At 32.5% G+C, this 16,748-nt stretch overlaps 2 protein-coding genes across 2 annotated transcripts; one reads left to right on the forward strand and one right to left on the reverse strand.

Annotated features, from left to right (window-relative positions):
* Positions 1 to 5,705: 5,705 nt before the first annotated feature.
* On the forward strand, positions 5,706 to 8,525 carry LOC106405136 (probable disease resistance protein RPP1). Its single transcript, XM_013845733.3, has 2 exons — positions 5,706 to 6,193; positions 6,894 to 8,525. Exons 1-2 carry the CDS (start codon positions 5,790 to 5,792, stop codon positions 7,909 to 7,911), a joined length of 1,422 nt encoding a protein of 473 aa, XP_013701187.1. The 5' UTR covers positions 5,706 to 5,789; the 3' UTR covers positions 7,912 to 8,525.
* On the reverse strand, positions 8,300 to 10,845 carry LOC106402609 (5'-nucleotidase SurE). The gene is made up of 10 exons (XM_013843383.3): positions 10,387 to 10,845; positions 10,207 to 10,301; positions 10,005 to 10,072; positions 9,890 to 9,933; positions 9,732 to 9,809; positions 9,486 to 9,639; positions 9,167 to 9,319; positions 8,932 to 9,039; positions 8,794 to 8,859; positions 8,300 to 8,707 (listed from the first exon to the last, which is right to left on the reverse strand). Exons 1-10 carry the CDS (start codon positions 10,659 to 10,661, stop codon positions 8,609 to 8,611), a joined length of 1,140 nt encoding a protein of 379 aa, XP_013698837.1. The 5' UTR covers positions 10,662 to 10,845; the 3' UTR covers positions 8,300 to 8,608.
* Between the last annotated feature and the right edge of the window lie 5,903 nt (positions 10,846 to 16,748).

Here is a 16,748-nt window from a genome sequence, read left to right on the forward strand (position 1 = left end):
CCTCACTAGCGTGCAGGACAAATACAAAAAAATGTTGCCTTAGATACGTTAACTTCTAATTTATTAGTTCCCAAAACATATGATATATATATATATATGTACTTCAAATCAACAACTAAATCACTGGAAAATTTGTTATTAATTACACTATGTGGCTAGCTTAGTAAGGATGAAATATGATAGATATGAGTATGCATGCACATAAAAGAGGAAAACCAGGGAAGAACCAAGATGAATGTTGCATGTGCAAAGAAGCTAATGACAAGAATACTTTCAGGAAGTATGATAGGACGAGAAAGATCACGCATGCAGGGGAATTAGACCATGATTATCGCCTGCACGTTTTCATAGGCTCAAATTTTTTTTTTTTTTGGGCTGGTTATAAAAAAAAAAATTGAAATGCGCACCAAACGCGGGCCGCCACGTGTTAGTGGGGCCTGCTAACAATGCAAGAAATATACCCAAGTCGATCCTTATTTCATCTCTTCTATTACCGTTTTTAACACAAAAAGTGGATCCCACCACTTAAAACCCCCTCTTGTAACCGACGATAATCATGTCCCTAGAGCATGTTTATCCAGGGTCCTTAGTGAGGTTCTTAGTGCGTGGGTCCCCACAAAACCTTTAAAGATCGGTTACAAAAACTACTAATTAAGAACCGATTTTACTAAGTTTTTTACACTGTTCGCGGATTCTAGTGATTCGTGGCGGTCCGCGATTGGTTTGTTTTTTAATTTTTATTTAAAAAAAAAAAAAAAAAACTTAAGAAACCCATTAGGGATAAACATTCTCTTATATATCTACCCTTTCGTGGTCATTTCTCACGAGTAATGATACCAAACAGCTTATTCTATATCTGCGTTTGATTACACATGGGAAATACATTTTTAACTTTCTAACTAACACTGCATTTAAAACTATGACTTTTTTAACTAGAATTTATAACTTTTAAATTAACATTTTTAACATATCAAACCTCTGACTTTATAAAGTATGATGTGACAGAAAACGATGACCAAGAGAAATGATATTGATTTTCTTATAACAAGTTTATATATTTTGATTGATTTAAAAATCCATATAATATTTATAAATCCAAGTAAAATATGCAAATCCAAAGGTTTTCTCTCGGATTTGAGTCTTTGTATTTTTAACTAAAAAATTCAAACAAATCCATTCAAATCCATTGTAAAATCAAATATATTAGTAAATCCGTACGATTGAATAACACTTGATTTAATATAGAGTTTATGAATTATTAAACCAATAACACATGATTTTAATACAGATTTTAAAATCACAGAACCAATAACACTAAATTTAGTTCGGATTTTCAAATCCATTCAAATACAACAACCAATAACCCCTACTAAGATATTTTTTTTAAAGATAAAATTTAGAAAGTTCACATCAACTCTATATTATAGATTTTTTAAAAACTGAATATTTAACAAAAAATAATTACAAATTATAATTTTTGAAAAATATAAGATGTCTTACTATATTAATGGAAAGAAAAAAAGAAGATAAACCATCATGAGCTGCTCACCTACAACCCATGTTCTAAAACGCGCCCGCGAGGACTGCTTAATCGGCGATTAAACGTGAATCGGTAAGCTACCGTGGCGTTTTGCCCCGATTCGTCCAAAAAATCGGATTCTTTACAAAAAGTTTGATTTTTCTAAATTGTAAGCACAATATCATAATTTTCGCCGTGAATCTATCATTACTAGGCATAAACATCATAAAAATCAGTGAAAACGCAGGGGAATCGTGGAAAAAAATGGTTGAAAAACGCAGAATTAGGGTTCTTGAGCGACTGATAAAAGGAAGAAGACGAGGGTAGTATAGTAAATGTGCATTCATTAAAGAAAAAATGAAAAAAATAACAAAATATACAAGACATCGCCTCGAACCCGGGTCTCCTGCTTGTATAAAAGATACGCGAACCAATAGACTACGGTGAAATCTTGTAATGGTTGGACAAATAATAATATATATACCAAACATACATAAAATTAATCCCCGATTAATCCCCGCTTAATCACCGATTTTTTCACAACTCGCTAGGTCCAGGGTTGCCGCACAGATAGCGCGTAGCGAATTTTCGAACATGGCCTACAACCAACGTATTTTTTTTTGTTGATTCTTTTTTGAATTATACAGGGATATCATAGCTCTACAGAAATGGTCCAGACTAATCACGTGTTACCACGCGTCGGTCTCATTGTCCTGGCGATGCCGAAATGGCGATTCTACTTCTCATATTTGGCTACTTGAGTTAGTACAAGGCTTTCAACAGTTTGATGTCAGAAAAAATATTATACTATAATAATTTGTGTTACTATATTCAAAAACAAAATGATATTTTGTGGTTTTGATTCTCGACACTATTTTTAGTTTTTATTTATTGTTTATTTCTAATTTTTATAGCATATTTTTTTATGTTTTCCATAAAATTATTTTTTTAAAAACAAAAATCTTCATTTTTGGTTAATTATAATTTTAGCATTTTTTAAAGTTCTTTATAATATAGTAACTTTTAAAAATTTTGATCAAAAAAAAAAAAGTAACTTTTAAAAATTTAAAAAAATATTTTCTATGTAAAGTATTTGTGAAAAAAAAATCACGTTATAACTATTTACATTGTCATCTCTCCACGTTATTATTTTTTTGTCACATTATACATTTATATGATCAGTTTTTGAGTGTGAAATGAAGTTCGAGATTTGATATGTTAAAAAAAATCACTCCATTTTGACTTTAAAAAAAACTCAAAACTGTTAAATGCTAGTGAAAGAAAAGAAGCCTAAAACACATGTAAATGTCAATTTAAAAGTTTAAAATGTGATTTTCCTCATTGTTGATGATGCTTATTGTGATTTCACAGGGAAAAGAGTGAACTCACCATTTACTCAAATCCTTGCCTGATGCATCTGCGACCGCAGTGAGAGCTTCTCTCCACTTCTGAACCTTTGCCGCCATTGTTCTTTTCTTGCTGGAAAATAGTAGCATGATTCTTGAACATCCGTACCTTTCTAAAGAAAAGGTTCCTTTCTGGTGTCTTACATCGGATGGAACAACGTTGTAGAAGACTGGAACAGCAGTGAGTAGGTTTTCGTTGTGAAGCTCCATTATCATGCGTAGCTCCTCTAGACACCAAGTGGAGGAAACATAGTTCTTTGAGATAACTACGACCGCAAACTTCGAATTATGTATAGCCTCCTTGATTTCTTCGGAAATGGAGTCTCCAATCTCGAGTGTTTTATCGTCTTTGAATATTTTTTCTATTCCCTTGCGGCGAAATGCTCCGTGCAAATGGCTGACGATGCCTTTGCGAGTGTCTTCTCCTCGGAAGCTGAGGAACACATCGTACTGCCTCACAGGACGAGGTAACTCCATTGGTATGCTATGTTTATCTGTGTAGAATGAACTCTTGGCTTGGACCTTAATAAGGAAGTAGGTCGTTGATTTTTGAATTTTGATGAAGAAAAGTTCAAGAATAAAAGTTGAAGTCAATGTGTTTGTTTACACATTGCCCACGTCGTACATGGGCGAGCGACCCGCCTTGAACTGTAATTTGAATTCTTCAAGTTTGCGACAGATTGGCTTATATTTAAAATTAGTTAGTTGCAGCCTAATTACAGCTATATAATTTTAATTAACAATACGACTGGTCGTCCTGTTTTTGTGTTATTTTTTGGATACTAAAACAATGAAGAGTTGATTCAACATAAACATTAATCGATTAATTTCCTAGGGCAATGTTTAAATCTCGTTGCATTTCGTATTATATGGCCAATTCTCAGAAAAACTAGTCCTATGGAAGTCTTGATCCACTCTCTAAAAGCATTAACTACATAATCGTCAGAACCCATCCAGAGTGGCGTACGCCCCTATCTCACAAGAGAAAGCAAGCTAGTCCTAGTGAAGCCTGGATCAACTCTACAAAAGCATGGACTGCAAGGGTAACTTAAGTTTCTAATGAGAGTGCCTGGACTGCAATGTGTTTCCAAAGCATTCTAGACACATGTCTAGAGTTAAAGTTTTTTACACGCAGGGAGAAGACTCATAGGAGTTCATTCATCAGCCTACTAACCCATTCAAGTTTGTTGCAAGAAACAGAAAAAAATACGAAATCTGCACTGTCTAGAACACGTTTGAATAATGTTAATGAATGGCTATATTGCTGAGTCGATAAAGTGGCCAAATGATATGCTTGCAAAAATGGGTGTCATATAAAAGAATGAGTCGACTATTTTAGTTGATGTGCTCAGTTAGACACTCCCTCTTATACTAGAACGATATTCTCTTCTTTGAATCATTTCTCCTTATGAATTTTAGACAACATAAATACTCTAATATAACATAAAATAGTTTTTATGCACAAGGTAAATTTTAAAGATAACAGAAATCATTATGCGAAAAAACTAGTTTACCCGAATGAATTACAAACATAATTAAAGGGTTTAGATTCCCTCCATTTTAAAGGAAAGTTTTAGTCATTTTGCTAAATGAAAGTTTTATAATTGGTTGTTATACAGTAAAACCTCTATAAATTAATAATTTCGGAACTTTGAAATTTTATTAATTTATAGAGATATTAATTTATAAAAGTTTTCTTCTTTAGATTTTTTATTTTAAGATATATTTATTCTAAGATAATAAAAATATTTGATTTTATTGTATAGACATTAACTGTTATTTTTTGAAATTTGACATTTATATGAATTTTATTATATGATTTGATGTATATAATATATATTGGCTCGAACTTAAATATAGTTTTAGATATAATATTACTAAATCTCATCAAAAATATATTAAGTGAAGAAAATATAAAGATAATTTCATTGTGAATATAAAACAAATAATATAGCAATAGGTACTTACTTATATAAAATATGTATACATATAAATTATTAATTTATAATTTTAATGAGACCATATATTTACATAAAATTTTCTAAAAAAATATTATCTTATTATTTTATCAATTTGTATTAAATTTTGAACCGGCCAAGTTGAGACCGATAAAATTTATTAATTTATAGAGATTAATAATTTATCGAGTATTAATTTATAGAGGTCGTAGAACCAAAACTAACTATGTAAGAGACTTGCCCATTACACAACTTGTTTTCTTTCTCATAGGTTTACAAAATTTTCTTCAAAAGCTATTAGTTCACCAGTTCTCTGATTACTAATCAATGTAATAGATGTTAGATTTGTTTTGCAGTCTATCGTGCTAAACCACTAGTCTTTGACATGATCTTCTTGGTGCAATAGAATCTTTTTGTCAGTTTTATAGTGTTATGTAACTTGTTCAAACTTTTAAACTGTTTAGGTTGTTTAACTTATGCAGATAAGACACATATATAGTTTTAGATAATTCAACTTGATTTCTAAATACTTGGGTCAATGAAAAAGACATATCGTGCCAACTTAGCTAACGCTGTACATCATTTACTGGTATATTCTTTTACTTTAAAAAGTGTTATATCACCATCATTCTTATGTAAAAACTTTATCTAAACTTAAACAACCAGATGTTTTCTATTTATTTTCCAAAAGCAAGGAATGTTTCGTGACTTTATTCGTGAGAAAGGAATATAGACGACTGGTTCACTATTTGTAAAAGAGGTGTGTAGGTCACGTTACTCTTGCAGCTACGACTTTTTTCAGCTGCTTCGTATATATATCATCTCTCGAGAAACTTTAATAAATTTCTTTGCAAAAAAAAAAGAAAGAACAACTTACGAAAGCTTCCATTGGCTTTTCTCCTAATTATGACTCCCCAAGTGTTCGTGAGTTTTCGAGGGGAAGATACGCGAAAAACTTTTGTGAGCCATCTCCTTAGCTCGTTCAAGACCAGTTGCATCACAAGTTTCATAGCCTCTGAGCCTTTAGAGGCCACGGATCATGAGGCTATGGGAAAGTCGCTAGTTTCAGTCCCCGTTATAACAAAGAGCTACTCGGTTTCGGAATGGATGGTGAAGGACCTTAGCAGGATGATAGAGTGTGAGAAGATAGGAACTTTGAGAGTAGTTCCTATCTTCTTCCAAATTAGTCCTTTGGATATCTTAAGTCACGTAAAAAAATACGCGAAAGTGCAGGGTGGGAACTTGGAGATGGTGAGAAAATGGCTGACTGCTCAGGTGTCTCGTAAACCTAGCTTCCATTCCAGTGACTGGTACAATTGTTTGTTATTATTTATTCGTTTAATTTTGTTTTTAGATTGCAAGTTTTTTTTTTCTTTTCTTTTTGTGCTAATGAGCAAATAGCCAAATTAATACCGTTTTTATGTTAAGGAGTTAATATTAAAACGTAATATTCTATCAGTAAAACTATTTTTTATTCTGAAAATGCTACACAAAAAATCACAAAATAACATTTATAAAAAAGTATATCTCTAGAACTTTGGGTTTAAGATTTTAGAATTTAGAGTAATAAATATGTATTTTATCTTTTGAAACTTTTTTCATTATTTGTTAAGAATATTCAATATTTTAAGGTTTAATAATTTCTATTTTACAATTTTCAGTTTTGCATGCTGTTTTTGATAAAAAGACTTTTTCTTCTATAAATAAACTTTGCTCTATTATATATATATATATATATATATATATATATATTTTTTTTTTTTTTTTATTTGAAACAAGGATTGTAATCAGTGGCGGAACTACGCTATAAGGAAAGGGGTCACATCACCAACACGATTTATTTTAAATGATATTTTCTCTCTAAAATATGGTGAAATAATCAAGAAATTAATGTATTGACCCCTTAAAAAATGTAGCTGTTGTTAAATTAACCTGCACTGATTGTAATAATAGTTATTGATCGAACTTAGTTTATATTTAAAAAAAAAAAAAACTCATTCTACATGATAGGGAGGACGACTCAGAGCTGGTGGATAAAGTGACTGAATTCGTTTCTAATATCCTGAAATCTTCCGGGCCAAGCTATTATAGTACTGGTTTAGGTCCGGTTCGGAGTTTGAAGCTAGAGAATGAGTTCAGATTAACTCCCACGACCACATGTGATATTGAAACTAACCAGAGATCATTCCCGCTCAGCTTTCGTTTTACGCCCTACGACTCCACTTACTTGTCGATTATGTACACGAAGCTTCGCCTAGCAAAGTTGCGTGGTTTAGTACAGGCTGTACAGCGTGCAGAGTCAGGTATAATTGGTATCTGTGGAGTTGAAGGTGTTGGGAAGACAACTCTTGCAAGGGCCCTTTACGAGGAGATCTCACCAAGATTTCAGCACCATTATTCTACCAATATTTTCAAAGACGACAAAATATCGTTCCTGTGCCCACCCAGTTCACTGCAGGTGCAACCTATAGAAAGGTATAAGAAACTTAGCTCCGACAAGGGCATCAAAGAACTGATGGGACACCGCAAGGTTCTGCGTGTTGCTGATGGTGTAGATGACATTAATCAGCTAAGAGGTATAATTCAAGATGCTAGTTGGTTTGGACCAGGAAGTCTAGTCATTGTGATCACACAAGACAGGTCTTTGCTTACTCAATGTGGAGTAGAACACATCTACGAGGTTGAGTCTCCAAGATACGAGGAAGCTCTTGCTTTCTTCTCAGAGTTTGCTTTCAAGCAGAGCAGCCCTCTCCCCGGTTTCGAAAGTCTCTCCTTCCAGGCTGTACATTTGGCGAATCGTCTTCCTCTGGCCCTCAAAGTGTTGGGGTCGTTTCTACACGATAAGGGAAAAGATGAATGGGTAAGTACATTGCGTGGACTGGAAGCGTCACGTGATAACTATGCTTCGGAGGTTAATAGGTACCTAAGAGCAGATAACTATGCACCAAGGCGTCCGATCAAAGTGGACAATCACATTGGAGTAGATGAAGCAAACTGTTTCCCGCTATATTGCTTGGCTCTAGAATGATCGATCATTGGTCTTGTTCAAAAATTATGTCATTTCTCCACATGGATTTGTTTGAATTAAGTAATGTTGTGCGATTTGTGATTGAATAAGACGAACAAGAAAATATGTTCGTCACTAAACTCGTTTGTATGCTTGTCGTTTGATAATGTGTGCATGTGTGTATTTTTCTTATGTTGTATTGTATGTGATGGGTGGATTCAGCCAAGTCTCGTAACTCGTAAGCATTCGTTTGACTCGGATGGCATAAGAACTCTTTTAAGTCTCGCAAATATGCAGCATGTGAATAAGTTCCAAGACAATAAATACAATTGAAATCTGGCAGCTGATGACGGAGAGTAATTCACCTTTATATCACTTTTTTTTTGTTTTGTTTTTGACAATCAGAATGTGGATCATGTTCTATATGCCTGTCACTCAATCAAAAGGTATACAAGAAAAAAACAATGTTGTATGAATGAGAAAACAGACCGACCCTTTTTCAATTACAAAGGTAAGCGTTCCCAAACAGCTACTGACGACAATCAATAAAAAAACAACCCACGAGACTTGTAGGGGGATCAAACAAATAATATAGAAAAATGCGTGTTAAATAACAACAAGACCACAAGAACAAACAAATGCAATATCGAGTTACCAGATTTGTTGGCAGGGGTTTTGGCCAAAATCATGCAACATAATTTACTGAGTATGACCTTTTTCATTGATCAGAGTTAAGGGCTTTGGAGATCCATTCTGACACTGCGGCATGAGTTTCTGAATCCATTTTTGGAAGTAGGGACAGTGGAGTCACAGATACCTGTCATTACAAAAAGGGCAAGTATTTAGATTAGTATCAATAAGGGTTGATTCAGAAAAGAGCATATGATCATCATGTCAACTTACAAAACCATCTTCTAGAGCCTTGATATCCGAATCTTCATCCGTATGTTCTTCTTCTTTAGCCACAAACTGCACATACACATATTCAGAACTCAGGATCTAAGACACTTGAAGAGAACAGAGTTCAAAAAATTTCTTTACCTCTAGGCGAAAGTATTTCTTAACACGGCTCTCAGTTTTAGGTGCAACACCAACCGATTCAATCTCCACAATACTCTTCTTCTGTGTTGTAAAACGACGAGCAGCCCCCTGATATTGCCACATATCTTAATCTCAGTGGTCTTATTAACTAATCTTGGACCTTCAGAACCAACAACAAATTACAGAAATAACAAAGTTGAAGTTTAAAACTTGTGACTAGGAGGAGTTAACTCACAGCAGCTGAAGCATCTCTGCCAAGCTGGGCAAGCTGAGCTCCTAGGCTTTGTTGGTCAGACATGAAATTCCCAGCACCAGGGTGGCGGTTAGCTGAAACAGCTTGCCAGCTAGGACTCTGCCTCCACATGCTTTGTTTTGTTACCTTGAAACCCTATTCATACGTAAACGAAACATCAACTTCCCTAAACCGTTGAATAGTGAGATTCTAATTTTCACAACAACAAAGAACACGGTGACCAATGCAGGCATAGATTGTGTTCTTAGCATAAAGAATCCGAACCATTCAAAAATCAGTTTCTGATAATAAAAAAAAAAACCTTGTTTGAAGAGGGTGATGTTGGAACTGCTATGTTGAGAGAGCAGTCTTTAGGGAAAACTCCTTTCTCAATGTCTCTGATAGTTGCGTTTATCAAAGGTAAACAGACACCAACAGCCTCCTTAAAGTCACTTTCTTTGCTTTCACCTTTCTTCCTATAATTTGATTAGGAAAAAAAAAAAGTGTTCATGGCCAAACACGTCCACATATATAGCAGCACGCATGCATTCCCATAATTAAAACTCACCAGTTCAGTGATATTGACAAAGAAGGTACTCCAGAAACCAAAGCTTCCCTAGCTCCAGCCACTGCACCGGAATAGAACCTGAAGGATGATTCTCCCATCAGGAAAACACATAGCTCCATGGACAGACAAGGAATATATACAAAGACAAAAACACTAACATTTGATGCCCACAGCTTGATCCCTGATTGATTCCACTAATCACCTAAAGAAAATAAGCAGAAATTACAAGATAGTACCATAACATCTCAATGATGATTATAATAAAATACTAACCAGTATTGGTTTAGACCAAGCGAAAAGCGCTCCTGATAATCCTAACGAGATGCAGTCCACAGGAGTCCCTGAGAACAACAACCACAACAAATAACCTCAAAGCCTATGAATCAACGGATCTTGTTCCAACAAAGACTCCAGCTTTCAGATTAAAAAAACGTTCCTTTTTGTATTCATAATCATTGAATCAGAATGCACAAACCTGAAACTTCAAAGGCGGTGGCACCTTTGATATCAACAGAACTCGCAGCGATGGTTTCTCCAGGAGTCATAGAATGAGAGGAAACCGATTTGTCCCTGCCCACATATCCAATTCACAAGCCTTACCAAAAGTTCCAAACTTTAAACAAGAAGACGAACAAATCAACAATCGAAAGCGTACGTTTGAGGAGCACAGACGTGAACATTGTAGAGCTCTTCGCTAACCAAAGCCTCAACGAGAGAGACGAGCCCAGGAGAATCAATCCCATCTCCATTCGTGACTAAAACGATTGGTCTTGAGTCATCGTCGATCTCCTTCTCCTCCTCCTCCTTGGCCGCAACGGAAGTGGAGGGAGGCTCCTCCTCCGATTCATCGCTGCCTCCTTTTCTCTTGGAAAGCACGTCCTGGAGATTGGAGACAAGCGCGGCTGACAAGCCGTTGTTCTTCGATGTCATCGTATTAGAAAAGAGAGATGAGGAAAGGGAAGACGAAGAAGAAGGGGACTGGAGAGAGAGCGGGTCTAACGGAGGAAAGAGAAAGAGAAGCTTTTGAAGAGGAAGAGATTACTTTGTGAACTGTAACTATTCGTTTCCGCTTTAGATAGAGAGAGAGAAGAAGAAGAACAGTGACGCGCAATTTTTCCCAAATTTAATTAATTTATATTATTAAAATACATTTGGAATAGTGTTTTTCCTAAGTAAAATTTTAATTTTTAATTACGCATTAAGACATAGAAACCTTGGAATTTCAAAGAGATTGATGTTTTTTTTTTCTTCTTCTTGTAACTAATTACGGTCAAAAGGATGAAATGGTCTACATCTCATAATTATTCAGTTATCCGATGTCATAAGAAGAATTATTGCAAACATTTAAAGTTATTGAGAAAAAAAATAGTTTGAACCGACAGCATTATAGTACCATGTTGGTTGAAAGATTAAAACTGTTAATTGTGTTGCCATATCATATGCTTTAATGGTGCTGAAATATTCATTACTATATCAAAATAGCCTTTTTGGTTTATTTAGTTAATTTTAGTCACGTTATGTTATCAAATGCTTTGGTGGCTTATTCCAGCTAATAATTGATTTTTGCTAGGTACGGTTGCATACTATTAATGATATAAATTATTTTAAAACTGATTATGAGTGACAGAAATTAATTTAGGGTCTAAACTCTGAAGGTCAACAAACTAATTAGAAGATTAAGGTGATCGCCTCTCTAATCATAAAATGTCAAAGGTTAGCGAGCTCCTTGTATTTTTTTTATTAGTTGGAATGGTGTGATCGTCACGTCGTGATGATTGTGTGAGTAACTAATATCGATTTTATATTAATTGATTCAAATGAAAACATGAACTGTTGTAAAGTATACCTTATGGTCCTTATCCACTGTCCACTTAAACAAATTCAAAAACTTTATACATTTCTACAAGTTATGGGCTCTCTTTTGCCTTTAATTAGACTTTGGATCTTTAACAGTTGGCTACGAATATTTATAGAACTTTACAGACATAAAATGAGTATTCTGTAATTGCTAAATTGTAAAACTTCTAAATTAAGAATAGCCCATTTGAATATTTTCCAAGCTAAAAAGGGTATTAGGCCTAATTAACTGATTAGTGGGCCGAATAAATCATCTAAGGCTACATACTATTTTAACTTCAGAAAGGCAATACGAACTGCAAATCCTAAATTTATACTAACCACTGGCTAAATTCTATAAATAAATGTCATCAGAATATAATATATATTATTATTTGCGATGTGATTTTGAGTATATATGGATTTTGAAATTCAATTTAGTATTCAAGCTCAAGTTAAAGTCAGAGTTGTTAATATCGTTTATATCTTTAATGAATAAAATATATAAATTAGTTAAAAATAAAAACGAATTTAATTTTGTTTGTTAAAATAAGGGATTAAAAATAATAATAATAAGAATTATCTAAAATCTAAATATTATATTTTAAACAACGAATATTTTTTTTAAACTAAAAAACATTTCAATTTTTTTTTGTCTTTTTATTCATTTAATAATAAAATTTAGAAGTGATGCCAAAAAAAATAGAAATTAGAAATGATGTTAAATATACTAAGGCAACAAAATATATGAATTTGAAGAACCAACCCGGCTCGAAAAAGTAATAGTGAACCAAAACTGAAACTAATTAAATATATGAGTGATTTAAAACTTTGATATCTGAAGAATCTGAATCAAATCCGACCAAACCGAAATATTTTGAGTACCAGAAGATATATAAATCACAATTATATACTTAAAATATATTAATTATTTTAAACTGAATATCTAAAAATATTCAAAATAATTTAATATCTAAAAATTACCAAAAATAGTCACAAGTAAAAATATCTAAAAATAGCTAAAAGTTTCAAAACACCAAAAATATTCATAATACCTATTTGTTATCCACTCAAATATCCAAACCGAACCAATTTTGATGTTAATTTTAGTATTTAGTCTTACATAATTCTAATATATATGTTGTACATTGTTTTGAGGATTTTAAATATATTTGTATTTTTCTCTTTTTTACATAATTTAATGGGTATCTAAACTTAAATTGAACCTGTAATGATCTGAATCAAACTCGAACCAAAATTTATAAATATATGAATAGGATTAAAATCTTTAACTTCTAAAATCCAAAACCCGGATAAACTGTACCAAGCCCGAATAGATACATGAACATTCACCCCTAAATCTTTCTTACAACAAAGCACCAGAACCATAATTGGTTTACTACATTTTCTTAGATAGTGTTTATATATATATATATATATATATATATATATAATTATGTGTTTATATAGCATATATATATATATATAATATTGCAAAATGATCATCTTACTACTTTTCAAATACATTATATTATATAAACTAGGGTAAACCCGCCCGTAGGGCGGGTATGTAAGTGAAGAAACCATAGAATACATATTTAGATTAAGTGAAGAAACAATATAATACATATTTCTTTTACGTACATTTAAAATACTCACACTAAGTATTTAGAGCGTTCACTATTTTTTTTATTTTTTTTTGTTAAAAATCACAGGTTTGTCTAATTTATAAGTTGACTTTTTTTAGTGGATGGTTATATATTATGTTTGAGCAGTTATTTTATAAATTATTTACTTTTATATGATATTTAAATATTGAGAATCACAGATGATTGACTAAATTGCATAATACCATGCTTAGTTACGATTCAGAATCTGAATAAAATAATGAAATTTTATTAAGAGAGTTTTTATTTATTTTATTTGCTTTTATTTATTTCTTATCAAATTATTATACAGTATATTTCTGTATTCATTTAGATTTTACTGCTATTTACTTTAATCTTCAATATTACAATTGAATTAGGTTCGTTCATTGAACTTCGTTAAATATTTAAATTAATTTTTTAGTGGATGGGTTATATATTATGTTTGAACAATTATTTCTTATATATGATATTTAAATTACATCTGTTTATTGTAATAGTGGTGTTTATTGTTGCTATATATTTTTTTAACTGATTCCACTACAATAAGATAAGGAATCTTTGCGTCTATTTTTTGAGTGAGATTGCTGGTGTATAGAAGAATTATCATTCTTTATTTGATTAAATAATACAAATTTTTTTTCAAGATTTGCTTTTTTTCTTTTATGTTAAGTTCCTAACTTCCATTATTCATTTCGAACCTTACATGACTAACATGCAAAAACAGAGAAAGAGAAGCTTTTGAAGAGGAAGATCTGATCTCTCATTTCACACTTTCTGTCTAAGAAAGACCAACAGTGGGTACTGTTTCTGTCTCTGCCTGATAATTTACATTGTCCGATCTATGCTTTTATTGATTGATATCTTATATTCTTGGTTGGTTTTACCAACAAATCATATTGTAGATCCATGTAAATCTGATATATACAAGTCATGTTTCTCTGTTCTCTTTAAGAAATTATGTTGTACTGGTCTTGTTTTATAATTAAGAATTTTCCTTTCTAATAAAAACTTCTAACAATTCTTTCCATGTATAAAATTAAATCAGAAAAATCACATAGGTATAGGTTACAATTTTATCGACTTAACCACTTTGTGGTGGTCAAGTGGTTTCCATCGGAAGAGGAGTTGCCCTGTTGGTCCAGGTCAGAGATCGATTCTTCTCTAGTGCGAAATTATTAGCTTCATATGTGGTCACGCGGATATGAGGCCATTGTTTACGGTCCATTTGAATATCCGGAAAAAAATCTATTCGTGGGTTGTACTTCCCACCCGGTGGATTAGGTCTGTGTCTTTAATAAATCCGGGTTTAGCTTTCAAAAAAAAAAAAAAACTTTATCGACTTTTCAAACAGACGAGTTCAGATTAATTCTAATGTTAGCGTTTGACTCTTTCGTCTTAAACAATACCGGGAGTGGCCCTGACTTTATTTCTTAATTCTGAACACAGAGTACCATGACTAACCAGAAAAATAAAAAATTCTATTTGACTTCTTCATTGATAAAAGGTAAAACAAAACACTGTACTAGTCTGCGACGAATATGTGACTCGGCAAAGTATAGTAGCATACTAGCATACGTTACTTACGTTACGACTTACGAACTCAGTGACTACTGCACGACAATATCGTATAAAATATGTTAGAAACTTTCAACGACGATTCTATATATTTAGCAAAAAACTTATATTAATTTTCAAGGTACGATAAAAGTATCCAAATCTCCAGCATCTGTGACGTTGCATGCGCAATGCGTTAAAGAGAAATTAAACTATTGCTTTGGAATATATGATTGTGACATAACAAATACTTCTATAACTTTTGTGAAAAATAACATGTTTCAACTTTAGGATATGACTATTATATTTTTTTTACTTGCACGTAAACATGTCTCTATAAAGGTAGAACCATTCTTTGGCGATTTCGATAATAACTCGGTTTTTACTTTTTTAACGTTCACGGTTCTAGGACATACGGCACGTGAAGAACCATGTTTTCCATATGATCTCAGGCAAAAATCATGGTCACTTATTATTTTTATGTTTGGTTGAATATGCTTCTTATTACAATAGCTCGAAATGTATAACATATACGTTTATTGTTTTTAAGTTTCCATGAAATGTGTAGCTATAGGAAACTAGCCTAAACGCACAAAGTGGGCGGCTGGTCTAAGTTTATGATAAAACATAGAATGTAGATTAAAAAACTGTATAAATTTTATTGATATCTTATAAGTCGTCGTTGTTCAAAAAAAAAAATCTTATAAGTCGTCAAATTATTTAAACAAACCATGCTTATCATAACACAGAAAGAGGTCTTTACATTAGACTGCAAAATAAATAAGTTATAAGTTCAAACAAAACAATTTACAAATATATCTAAATACACATTAGCTAATTTAACTATTTGACCTTTCGTTCCATATATTTCCACTAATTAATTAAACTGGTTTTGACTTTACTTCATAATTGTAAACAGAGAATACTATGACATACAAGAAAATTAAAAATCTATTTGGCTTTTTTTTTATAATCCGGCAAACCAAGATCCAACCGATTAGTTACTTAGGGATCATTTTATCATTGTTAAAAGACGTGATTGTTTCCAAAAATAATTATATATCTATTTCGACTGATCGCACAAACGGATAAATCTGAATTTGATATGATTTGAATCTAGAATGCTTAACACATTTCCAAAACTGTCTAGTTGACTTCTTTATCGGATATAGTAAAACTAAACACTGTAGCAGTCTGCTACGAATGTGTGACTCGGCAAAGTATAGTGGTATACGTTACTGACGTTAGGGCTTACGAACTCAGTGACTGCACGACAATATCGTATAAAATACGTTAGAAATTTTCAACGACAATTAAATATATAATTTAGCAGACAAATTATATTGATTTTTAAGGTACGATAAAAGTATCACAATCTCCGGTATATGTGACGTTGCATGCATTAGACAGAAATTAAACTATTACTTTGGAATTTTTGATTGTGACATGACAAACAATTTCAAAACTTTTGTGAAAAATAATATAACGTCCTGACCGTCCACACCTAATGGGCCACCCACGTCCGCTCTCTCAGCCCGTGGGTCCATTCCGTTCCAGCGATCGGTCCGTTAATTTTTCTAAAAGCTCGAAATCACTGTTTACTGACCATGTTGCTCACCCCTCTTTCTTTTTTTTCTTTCAGGTGAGACCAACGAACATGACTGTTTATCGGATCGGTGTTATATGCTATTGGGCTATTGGATTTTTAGGCTTCTATCGCTATTATCGCTTTTATCGCTTTTATGGGTTTTTAGACCTTTGGACTTTTATCGTTTATATTATTTCCTATTTCAGACTTTCGGATTTATGTTGTTATCTATATTTTGGATGTTATTTTATATTATGGATTTCCAGCATGGATGTTGACTTTTAAGTATTTGTAAATGAAGATTTCATATACTATTTTATTATATTATTTCGAGAAGATATCATAATTTTTGATATCAGAACTATTTATTTATCGTAATATTTTATTATG

This window comes from Brassica napus, chromosome C6 (assembly GCF_020379485.1).
Source record: "Brassica napus cultivar Da-Ae chromosome C6, Da-Ae, whole genome shotgun sequence".
In the NCBI taxonomy this organism is placed as follows: domain Eukaryota; kingdom Viridiplantae; phylum Streptophyta; class Magnoliopsida; order Brassicales; family Brassicaceae; genus Brassica; species Brassica napus.